We start from the raw sequence: 12860 nt of genomic DNA on the forward strand, positions 1-12860 counted from the left end.
CAATGTGGGCCTTGCCGAGGCAGTACAGACAATGCTGGTGCTCGTTGCTCATAGAAAATGAACACAGGCAAGAGGCACAGTTTTTAAAGCCTGGAAGTCATGGCATAGTCCCCAAGAGTGTGTGTGGGGGGGGACTTCCCCAAATGGGGGGTGGGGGGAAGAACTATGCTAACTTAACTATAACAACGAACACATACCAAACACAGTAAAAAAGTTATCTACAACTACGTACAAGAAAAAAAAAACAGACAGAAGGTCACCCTCTTAGTTAAGCTACGAGCACAAAGGAACAGGGGTTCCGACTCAGGCCATATGGCAGTAAGAGGGAACTGGACAGGCGTTGACCCGCACAGCCTATTATATCCTCAGCTGAGAGCATGAGGGGATACACGATGCACATGTGGGTCAGTGGACACTTCTACTAAAACCTTCCAGCTCCAGCACATGGCGCACATGCGCACCCACATTTGGAATCAATATAGGGACCACCACTTGAAGAAGTTTGTTCTATTTCCTCAAACTACAGTTATATCATCTAGCCACTGAACAGCTTAAAGGGCCTCAGAGGAGACTGAGTCACAGCTAATTCATAAGACACAACTACTTTGTAGGGGTTTTTTTCTTTTATTTTGCAATCTTATCAATGTGAAATGAAAGGATGGATGAAAGTCCCTCCAAGCACACTCAAAGCAGCTTAACATAGTCAGGAGTCATTGCCTTGAGAAAGCAAAAAGAACAGTCCTGTTCTGTGCGCTTGAATGGGGCACCACATAAGCCTCAGATGAGGCTCCTAGGCTGCAAAACAAGAAGTCATATGTGCAAAAGCAGGTATCACATGAGCAAGTTAGGGGTTCAAGTGCTCACAAAACACTTATTAAGATCTGCATACCAATTTTACTTGCTTTATCCATACTCATATACATTAATTTGTGCATGGAACTGCCAGTTAGAAGCAGGACCATAATCTTTTTGCATTTGAAAATATAACAGATACTTAATGTTGGGGAGAAGAGCTACTCATTCACAGTGACAACACTTCCTCGCAATGATCAATTCCAATATCCCAGTGTCTAAATTAAGTCCAAGAGGTTATGATACAAAAAAGAATAAAATACTGTTACAGTTAAAAAATGAAAAATATAAAAGCAAATACATTCTGCCTGCATTTCGGCATTAACTGATCACTGTTGCAATAGCTGTAGGGTCATCACTATAGTGGCTGATTTCATGCTAAGGACACCTTCACATTTGTTTCCTTTTATTTAGAGCTGGTTGAAATTTTGACACTAATTTTTTTTCCAGTTTGAAAAAACACAGTTTCATCAAAATTGAAAGGTTTTGTGAAAACAGTTTGATTTCAGTGAAGTTTTGATCTTTTGACCAAAAGAATTGACAAAATTTTCATTTAAAAAAAAATCAAAATTATCTGTGAAAAAGTTCCAAAAATAATGTCATTCAAAATATTTAATGGAAATAACTCTTTTTTTTGAACAGCTCTCCTTTATTGATTAATGTTTTAGTCCAACAATTAAAGAATGTTTGCTTCAACCTACAAAGTGAATTAGCTTCAACTTAACTATCCTATTTGATTGGCTTTGATGACAGGCTACAGTAATATAAATGCTAAGCAATCATTTTCTGTGACTAGACAGAGGTAACCTTTTGTTCACAGAAACATTCATAGGAAGTGTCAGCTATGTAAATATGCATGCAAATAGTCTGCGTGAAAGTGTAGGCTGTTAAGTGTCCATGTGGTTCTTTTGACTCTCTGATGGCCTTCCTCCTGTTTATAAAATGTTTAATCATCAACTCAGGGAGCAGAATCAGTGCCTTATAACTTATTGATCATGCACACCTACACTGCACAGATAGCTCGGGAGGCTGTAGAATCCTCATCACTCAAGGTGATTCATTACAGCTTAAATAAACTACCTGTCAGGGATGGTCTAGGTATACTTGGTCCTGCCTCAGCACAGAGGGATGGATTATATGATTTCTTGAGGTCCCTTCTAACCCCATATTTCTGTGAAAGTGTGTTAGATAAAAAGATGAAGTGCATTACAGAAATAATTATGACACATACAATACAGAGAGACATAATACCAAATAGTCAAAGGCACAAACAAAGCAAATAGCTTGCAAATATAGTGTAGGATTATGAAATATGTATGATTGCATAAAGCATTCAAAACATTCAAATAATGAACATATTTATAAAATAATCAAAATGCTAGTGGATAATTCCTGAAGAGGAAAAAAGGCTTTATTTAATAGATTATTATTCACTATTATATCAACAGTGATTTTTATACAGCTAACAGTCTGTTCCTAACATTTCAACTTCGAGAGGTCAAGAGAAACATAACCTCTTTTTTAAACAATTAACTGCAATTCAAGATATTTTTCAATACCACAAGAACCAGAGCAAGTCAATAATGAGCTGTAGTACTCATCATATACTGCCACAAAACTCGGAGTGGGACAGTCTTGCATCATGTAGGAAAGTGTACTGAGGAGAGTTGTCATTTTCTTAAAATAAAAGTTCTCTATATACAGTAAAAGCCTAGCTCATCACGCCCTAGTTTGTTTCTGCCTCATATACAGAATCTCTCTCGCTCAAGCCTGGCAGTTGGCAACATATTAAAACATCACATTGAACTGGAAAACTGTACATGTATGCCTCTATTGAAAGTACAGTTATATCTCTGAGTCTCGAGAACCCATGGTAATTTTCCCGTTGCCAAAGCCAGCAGGCTCCTTGCTCCTGCATCCAGCCAAAAAGCTGCTCAACACATCAGCCTGTGTTCTATAAATCAGAGCAGATGGGGATGGTGATTTATTTTTCCCTTTCTCCCTTTCACAGGCAGGACATAATCAAGGTTACAGGAACTTACCAGGTATAAACATGATACTTCTAACCTTTTTTTTTTCCTTTGTGAAATAGTAATCAGATTTTCCTGGCACAATGTTTTCTCCTGGCAAGAGGATGTAATAAAGCTGCTGGCTCAAAGAACTTAGGCTAAAGAGTAACATTGGCCAGCAAGTCAAGGTGAAATAGGTTTCAAAGAGTCCAGTCTTATTTCTTCCCTAGAAGAGTATCATTTTCATCACTGTTTCCATTAACATTAATATCTGTTCTTGTCAAGTGATCTGAACTTGTTTTTGCATCCACCCATTCTATATTTGTTGAACTCTGCTTGGCAGCAGATATTAATTTGGACTGTTTTGCAGTAGCCTTTTTATAGGAGGTGTCTCAATAGGAGATGAACAAGACTTTTACACTTATACTGTGTGATGCTTATAGCTTCGAAGCACTGAACCAACTTTAGCAACAGATGAAAATTAAACATATTACATCACCAAACCACACAACTTTTTACAGATGTTTTACAGCACTAAGAAAGAAGATCTGGCATTGGGAGTTTGTACAAACTCAGGTAGACTCTAGATCTAGCACCATAGGCTCTCTGTCAACATAAAGTGGTATTATAACAAGCTGTCCTCTTGCCATTACTCTATTCTTTCTATTTATATTCTTGTTTAAGAACCCCATGTTCATCAGGCAGTTTTCATCAGCAATCCTGGCAATTTTGGGCTCAAAGGAAGAGTACCTAAAATAGTGAACTATTCATGCTCCTGCCACAAAGATGACTATAGCTATATTCTAAGGTATCAGATACACTTGAAATTGGAAAGGCTAATGAGGGTTGGAGAACTGAGGAAGTTTCATATTTGCTTGATAATCTGACTGAAGTTGAATGTACTTCATTGATAATCCCTTTTTTTCTTTGTTTGATCATTTGCCGCACAAAAAGAGTCCTGAACTAGGAGATTTTAGTGCATATATTTGATGTTAATGTTTTGCAATCACAAGATGACACCCTGTGTGTACAGGTCCTTGGGAAAGCCAAGACAATGCATAAAAGGTATTTGACCTTTTGCCAGTTGTTATATAATCCTATTGCCAGCAAACAACTTCAGAAACAAGGTCAGTACAGCTCCTTGACTGAAGTACCTGGGCCTCCCACATAGCAGCTACTACAGCTGCATATGTGGCTATATATATCACAGAGGTAATATAGCACAAAATCAGTATTTACAAAGTGCCAGTTTTCTTTAAATATAGAAAGTAGGTAGATATCAGAATGTTCCGCTAAATTTTTAAATAAAATCAAATAATGAACAGAAATACCATTTATTCACTGAAGTTTAGAAAACCATGAATATCTACTCCTCAGTGTTAAGATGAACCCACCCATAGTCTTTGGCTCAGCTATACTCTTATTCATGGAAGGATGAGCTACCAATTAGATCAAATATTGATATGGTTGCCAGGAAGTCTTGTGGTGGGGTCTTTATTTACTGTGTATTTTAACAGGATGAAATCTGAGTACCATACCTAGAAGGTTAATGTCAAGGGACAGAGAATCAAAGCACTTACCATGCAATACAGACTATATATTTCCCTCTAAGAGGAATGAATAACTAAAGGCGCTCCCCCAGTTGATCACTGATGGGTATGCAATGCCTTTTCATGTCAGATTAAAACAAGTAAAGGAAACATTGAGCTAAGGATGGGCATTTTTTCCTGATATAATAGGAATAAAAGTAAGCAGAACATTAAAGTTCAAAAAAGCTTTGACTATTAATTTCCCACCCTCCACCTTCAGTTTCTTCAAGTCATGCTCCTCTTCACTTCCTTTTTTTAGGCCAAACTAACAAGTATAGTTCTTATGATCTGGCTGTAATCAGGAAGTACCAGAAATGTAGTGAAAAAACCTATTGGAGTGATATTTCCAGCAGCTTTCCAGGGAAGCTGAGGCAGACCTGCCAATTCTCACCCATTTGGAGCGAAACTCAATCATTGCTAATAATCTTAATGCAACTCAGACTTTTGATAAATAATTTTTGCACTGTTTCATAACAAACTTTTTGGAAAGCTCACTTATTTAATCTGTAACAGCTTGAGAGCCCTAGGGAGATTAATCTCTGGAAAGTGTGGGTGGGTGTGTCAGCCATCAACTGTAGGCTACTTGGGCAAATTCAGCATTGTAAAAACCTAAGAAAAAATGCTGAACTAATTAAGAGGCTGCAAAACTTCACACCCTTCAATGAAACAAAAATGTATTTTGGGGTCAGATTTTATTATGTTTACTAATTCCTAACATAAAAACTGTGACTGTTCATTGAAGCTCTCTATATTTGACAAGCAAACACAGTGCCCCACTAGCACATGAGGATTTACAGCTTATTTTTATTTTGTCCCTAGACAATAAAGGTTTAAGTGTAAACGTTCCAAAAACACACACTACATCCTTGCAGACAGGATGCTATTATGTCAGCCAAATTGAACTATAGAGAGTCAGGCCAAGTCGACACTTTGATAGGAGACCCACAAAACATCTACATGAAGGAGTTTGGGAACGTAGCTGCCCCTTTTCCCTCCAAAAAGAAAAGGAGTACTTGTGGCACGTTAGAGACTAACCAATTGATTTAAGCATAAGCTTTCATGAGCTACAGCTCACTTCATCGGATGCATACTGTGGAAAGTATAGAAGATCTTTTTATACACACAAAGCATGAAGAAATGGGTGTTTACCACTACAAAAGGTAAACCCCCCACCCCACTCTCCTGCTGGTAATAGCTTATCTAAAGTGATCACTCTCCTTACAATGTGTATGATACTCGAGTTGGGCCATTTCCAGCACAAATCCAGGTTTTCTCCCCCCACCCCACCCCCAACTCGATTATCATACACACTGTAAGGAGAGTGATCACTTTAGATAAGCTATTACCAGCAGGAGAGTGGGGTGGGGGGGAGAGAAAACCTTTTGTAGTGGTAAACACCCATTTTTTCATGCTTTGTGTGCATCAAAAGATCTTCTATACTTTCCACAGTATGCATCCGATGAAGTGAGCTGTGGCTCACGAAAGCTTATGCTCAAATAAATTGGTTAGTCTCTAAGGTGCCACAAGTACTCCTTTTCTTTTTGCGAATACAGACTAACACGGCTGTTACTCTGAAACTTTTCTCTCCAAGTCAGCACTGTACAAAGGTTACAGAGTGGTGCTAAGAGACACTGTGCAGGGGCAGATAAGACAAAATGGCGGTCCTGGTCATTAAAGATCAGTTGGCTCTCTTCACATGAGTAAGGGCAATGTTAGCACTACTGTCCTGGCTACATTCCAGCTTGGGAAACTGTACTGCTGCCTACTAAATTGCCCTTGCATCTTCAACTCCTGTCCTAAATTTGTCTGTTACTGTTCAACAGTTACCATACTGCACCTCAGAGGAGGCTACAGTACATGTCAATGTAGGACAGACCAATCCTTGTGTAAAATGTTCACATTAGCTCTATAATGAAAGGTTCTATACAGATGTAAGGCGTGTACATGTGAGTGCGTGCATGTGCTTCAGAATGTTAACTTTCCTTGCTTACCAGTATGTATTACCTATTTTTTCACACACATCTCCCAGCTTATAAAATAGGTACTGATAAAGGATTTTCCCCACCCTCCAAAAACTCAAAAGTCTGGATCCAGATAAGCAACAACAAAAAACAAAAAACCCAAAAACAAAAAACAAAAAAACCTCCAAACCTTCCAATTCAATTAGTCAGACAAATACAAATGCATTTTCTATTACATGTTGAATATATATATATTATATAAAAATCAGAAAGTAGTAATTCTTAAACATATCTACAATGAATATCTGTGCATTTCTCCTTATTCTAAGTAAAAGGACTCTCCTGCTAGACTCAGATATTATGTTATAAATTATTTAAAGAGGAAAAAAAGGTGCTGAAGATACATTCATCCAGCTGCTGAGGAAAAAATCTGGACAAGGAGAAGGAAAAACAAGCCCTTTCATCGGTTCCTGAACTACATCACAAACGAATGAGATAACTGGCAGCCCTTTTTATTTTTATGTTCTCCTTATGCGCAAGACAACTTACGGTTCCTTGGCTGCTACTCATGGTCCAGCACTTAGAAACATCCTTTAATAAAGGGTAGGCAAGTTCAGACCAAAAACATGTTTTCCTCTAAAGTCTATTTGCTCTTGTGAAGTTACACAATCAGATTCCGAGAGACTTTTACATGAACACAGATTTCATTTAGTTTTCTGTGGGGAGTTTGTCTTAATTTATCATTATTAACTGGCTTCCATATACAACATAGCTTCCTTTTTCATGCTAATTCTGGGGTGTTACCAAAATCCAGATTCCAAAAATTTAAGATGGGAGTGGCTGGGAGGAAAGCACTTACTGGGGTTGGGAGGAAGAGACAATTTTAAGCAATTCTGTGATGTCAAACTAGAATAGATGTACATGGGAGATAAGCCAAGAAGGACAAATAGAAGATCTATGACCATTCAAATTTGATTTAAAATAAAGACCATATAAAATGGGAGTTTAACCATTCACACCACCCCCATTTCCTATAAAAATTACTATGAACTTGTTTTCAATAGGGATTTGTTCCGAGTTAGCTGATAATTGGCCCTTATTAAGCCCATCATAAGCTTTCAGTTATTTTTGTTTTCTGTATTAGAAATCAAAATTAAAGAACAGACATCCTGATTTTGTATCTAAAACTAGTATTGTAGTCTGAGCTGACACCATTTTGGCCTTATTTTACAGGCTAAATAAGATCTGGAAAGCTACCCCACACTTTAATATTGTGTCTTTTTTAAAATGTGCTATTTTCTTACCACTTTCATCTAGCAAGAAATCATCCTGGTATCGGAACTTTTCTGGTCCACATGCAATAAAAATGTCATCATCACCAAAGAAATCCTGAAGGCAGATCACCTGCAAAGGAAAAGGAAAGGAATACATTCAACATGCAATCTTTCATAATAATAATTATAACAATAAATTCCTCCAAGTTTATAGCTGCATGAACACTCTTCAAGTCTAATGAAATCAACCAAGATTCTTCTCCAGAGAAGTTTCAAAGCAGAGCTTTGACCATCTGTTATGAGTAAGAAACATTTTTATGGACATTGCTGGAAGAGAGATCTAAAGAAGATAGCATGATCTAAATGTCACATTTACTACACGATGTATCACTATGGTATGAGGTTAGAGCCTTTTGTTTCCATATGAGGTTGCAGTCAGTAGCTACCACATAATTAATTTGCTTTTACAGTTCACATTTATATTCTTTGACAGCAGGTAATCAGCTAACAGTTTTTCAGGCAAAATTTACTGTGGCTATTTCAACAAAAGCTGTGTGACAATGAAGATATGCCTTGTCAGTTTCCCCCTAAAAGGGGGAAAACCCCATTTTAAGCAGTTACATATTCTCTGCCACTATCCCCTTCACCTCCTCCAAACAGCAACCCATAGAAATGTGAACCACCTTCTAGCAGGCATACCTCTGAGCAATCAGGTCAGTACCAGCCAGGAATTTGACTTCATGTTGAGCAAAAGATTAAAAAAAAAAAGAGCTGATATAGAAAGTCAGAATCGGGGTAGGGTAGATTAGTGTTCAGAGCTGAGATGTCCTTACCCAAAGCCGTATTTCATTATATTCACTCTTAACTTCACTTTAAATAAAAGGTTTAATTTTTCCATTCTCTACAATTATTTCGCTAGCTCCAGCAAAAGATTGGCAGTGTTCCCAAATTCTGTCTTTTGGCCATTTTGATCCTGTTTTGACAACTTCTAAAAACAAATTAGAAATCTAACTACCTTTTAAAAAACAGAGGGCACAGTGTGAATTATATAGATTAGATTAGAGAAGAGCTTTTAAAGTTATATTACTTGTAATATCCTTTTAGGAACTTCAACATCATTACCTCCTGGTGATTTTATTCTTTTTGATGTGGTAAACAATGATATTCTTTCTGGCTGCCCCACATCTGGCAAAGAACGCGGGACCACATTTTAAATTTTTTTTTCTTTATAGAACACCTTAAAACTAAATTTTTTGGTACCAACATCTGGACAGAAGAGTTCTATGAAAAGCGTTCATTTATCCAGTCGTGCTGCACCGTCAGCAAAGGGAGCAGACTCACTTTTTATGAGTTCCACAATAATATGGGAGAGCAGGTGAATTCAGAATGACAAGATTGGAAGAGGACCGATGGCAGAAATAGGAGCTGTAATGGTTATCAAGAGGAGAAGAGAGCTGCCCCACTGAACCACATCCCCCTACCATGCAAAGCAGGAAACACCTGCCTTCAGTGTCTACTTCATTAAAAGATCCCTATGTGACCAAATTAACCGCTGAGGGTGGGTAGGTTTCTGAAGGGATTGTTGTTCTTGTTTTTAGCAGAGGAACATTAATGACTGAAAAGCCAATGGTTGTACATCTCTCATGCAGAACCATGGTACCACACCTCATTGGGAAGTTCAAAAGGCTTGAGGATTTTTGAAAGGTAACAGTCTATTTACATGGAGAACCTTAAAAACAGATCGATAGTTGGATAGATGGATAGACACCTTTTGACCATGGCAGATTTGTGACATAGAATGCTTCAGGCTAGATCAGAAGCAGACAAAAAAGGAGTAACTGAGATGCAGTAGTTTGTATCTCTCCACTGACCTGTCACTTAAGCAGCGTATAGAGTTCACATTTTTCATCCTTACCTTCAAGTCCTTAAACTGCATTTCTATCTAAGTTTTCACACCACACCCATCACCTTGGCACTGGAGCACTAGCCTACATGTACCACCTAACCTCTTATTGTGTTTTCCCCCCACAACGTATACTCCACCAATGATGCCAGCCTCAAATACCTCTTTTGTCATTTCTTCCTACTTCCCAACTCTGCTTTTTTTTCACACTGCCCCCACTCATGGCACACCCTTCCTAAACAATTTGCAAACCTCAACCTTCTCTTCAGTCAAGTTCCTTTTAAAACACCCATCCTTGCCGCAATATTCACAAACGTACTGAGTTTTAGAACTTCATTTAAGAAGTACCAATAGTCTATTTCCACCTTGTTTCCTGAGTGTGTATCTTCTACGTTTTATATTTTATGGGGGAATGGCAGACTTTACTTGTGTCACACCCCCACTTGCCCCCCTCAGTGGGAGGCAGATCAGCATTGTATATTGCTAACGTTGTTGCAAGTATCACAGGGCAATTTGGGAAGGGTCAAAGATGTGAGTGGAGACTGGAAGATTCTTTTGCAGGCTGTGAGAGGCCAAAGGGGGAAGGAGAAAGAGAGCAGAGAACGGGTTAACTCAACACTGTAGCTAGCAAGCTCAGTCTGACGATAAGACCTTGGCCCCAGTCCAAGGTTCATGGCACTAGAGGAAAAGTCTGAAGCTGCGTTTATCTCTCAGCCAGCCACGAAAAAAGAAAAAGTACACTGAACCAGGGCTGCAGAAATGGAAAACACAGGTGAGACGACGAAGGGGGGAACAGAGCTGCACATCCCTGGAGCCCTTGTGTTTTGGGAAAGCAGAGAAGACCACAGAAAGCCGGTTTGGACTGGCACAAAGAGCACCAGGAACAGAGGTTGCCAAATGGAACATCCCCAAAGGATCCCAGGACTTAAAACCCTCCTGAGAGCTGCAGCAATTCGGAGATTAGCAGCGGACCCTGAACGACCTGTGTACTGGACAAGAACTCCCGTCCACCCCTCCCCCCTCCTTCTTATGTTACACCCATGCCTGGCCAGTGTGAGTACGAAAGTGGGTTCGGGCTTGGGGCACTAATGCTTTCTTCCTTCCTCTGAGTGACGTGGGGAACCCCCTCACCCTCCCAGCGCTCTCTGCTGTTATTTTATTATTTTATCAATAAAGCTTTAAAACTCAGTTAGGTGGTGTGCTGCATCATCTCCTCCCTAAAGATCCTGCGGCCTCAGCCTGATCACCTGAAGCCCCAGGCAGATTGGTAACATAAATCTGTCACACTTGTGTGTTTTGTACAGCCCTAAGCACAGTAGCAGACTTTAGCAAATAAGTAATAGTAATCAGAACACTGTTCACTTGGAGTTTGTCTACACACAAAGTTGCACTGCTTTTACTACAGATATGATTTTAAATCACAGTTACTGCATAAGGCTAAATGGAAATTCTAAAAAATGATTTAAACAGGGTTTAAAATTGATTTAACTGATGTCTATTAGGAGCAGAATTAAGCTAAACAAAAAATAACCCACTCAACTTAAGTAATGCCTTGGCTAGGCTTCATAGCCCAAGATCCAGTCCAAACTACAGGTTTAAAGTGCTGTCATACAGTTGTTTTTCGAGTGCTAGCATGAGCTTCCCTAACACAAGACTATCCACCCGAAATGGAAAGCTTGCTCCAAAATTCTTTAGACAAACCGTAAAAAGTCTGGTGACATTCACTTGGCTGAATGATTGCCAGTATCATGTAATGCATTAGGATGGTAAAATTGTAACTGATACCCATTGTCTGCTCTTGAATAATCATAACACATTCAGAGATAGAAGAGACCTCTTATGTCATCTTGTTCATCCCCCCCAGTCATTGCAAGATTGCTCCCTAAAGTATATTTTTCAGTAGTTTAGTTATAAATGAGTCAAGAGATAGGACTTCCCTTGAGAGACTATGCCAGAGAAAGATAAACAAAGTGATCAGCTGTTACACATCCAGAGTGGTTTCTTGGCTTTGTTTGAATCAGAAAGTAATCAGCCTGCACCTGGCTCCTTTTACAGGTCATTACTGTGAAACAAGTTGCCCAGGCAAACTGACTATGCTTCCGAAAAGTATTACGTCAACACTAAAACGCAAATTTTAAAGCAGTCTCTGCCTGCTGCCTTCAACATGGACCACAGGAGAATACAGAAAGGCAGCTCCTCTTTAAAGAAAGAGAATCAGACTTCAACTGAAATTCACAGAGCAGTGTGTTTGAATAATTCTCTCAAATCTGAGGGAAGTATACTTCCCTCCCTACTGTCTTTGGCTCAAAGTCTTTTTATTCATGCCCACTTCATTAATCTGCCATTATGTACATCTCATCCCTGGAGATCAGGCTATTTATGAAAAATAAAATTTGCCATTAACATATATAGACTTCCTTTCCTATGTTCTGGTCCAAGTTATCTTACAAGGTGAAAATTTAGACGAAAGGCAATAGAAGGTATCTGCTGTTTACACATTTCAAAAGCAGAACCACACAGAATTCATTCTTTTCTGTTGGAATGAAATCTCCATGGTGACAATTGCATCATCAAGCTGTGAAAGCCTTTCAGCAAAGCAGCATTTTTTATGGTGATTCTCTTTACAAGAGTGCCCTCTGTAAATGAACAGAAGATGTTACTGTTGGCACCGTTTGGTTCAAAAACAGCCAAAGCTACATAGCTATTGTGTCTTTACCAGATGCTTGTGGTGTCACATATTAGCCTAATGCCTCAGAAACAAGTAAACAATCTCACATTATTATATCAGCACAAGTCACCATCATTATAATCAAGAGTCACAGACCTGTGAATTTCCATACTGAACAGCCAAAATGCCCTGGTATCCTGCTGCCAATCAGATGTAATCTAGCCTCCACCCCCTCAATAGTGCATTTAATTGTGCGCTGCTGTACCAGAGGAGTAAATTTCTTTCTGATCCCACTGTTGAACTGTTTGTGCCCTGAAGCAAGAGAACTGAGAGCTCATCCATGCAATTATTAATTTTAATAGCTGTTTAATAATGGACATAATGGAATATGGAATATGGACATGTTCAATAATGGACATGTTCCTCAACCTCCATTTTGTGTTGCTGATAACTCACATGTTACTTTGTTTTGTTCAGTGAGGAAGAGTCCTTCCTGAGGAGAGGAATTCTTCTCCAGTCTATACCTCATGCCAGGCTATAATCCCATACTTGGTCTTTGTGTTGTTGCATTATAGAACACTGTGCCATATTTTTTAAAAAGAGG

At 38.9% G+C, this 12860-nt stretch overlaps 1 protein-coding gene across 5 annotated transcripts in view; it reads right to left on the reverse strand.

Moving 5' to 3' along the window:
* The window catches only part of DCLK1 (doublecortin like kinase 1), a 335098-nt gene that overhangs the window by 146155 nt on the left and 176083 nt on the right, over window positions 1–12860 (reverse strand). For all 5 annotated transcript variants that reach the window (XM_048847689.2, XM_048847670.2, XM_048847680.2 and 2 more), the window contains exon 4: window positions 7716–7815. In XM_048847689.2, the coding sequence (XP_048703646.1) occupies window positions 7716–7815 (100 nt within the window). The remainder of the gene's footprint in view (window positions 1–7715; window positions 7816–12860) is intronic.

The sequence above is a fragment of the Caretta caretta genome, chromosome 1 (genome assembly GCF_965140235.1).
Source record: "Caretta caretta isolate rCarCar2 chromosome 1, rCarCar1.hap1, whole genome shotgun sequence".
In the NCBI taxonomy this organism is placed as follows: domain Eukaryota; kingdom Metazoa; phylum Chordata; order Testudines; family Cheloniidae; genus Caretta; species Caretta caretta.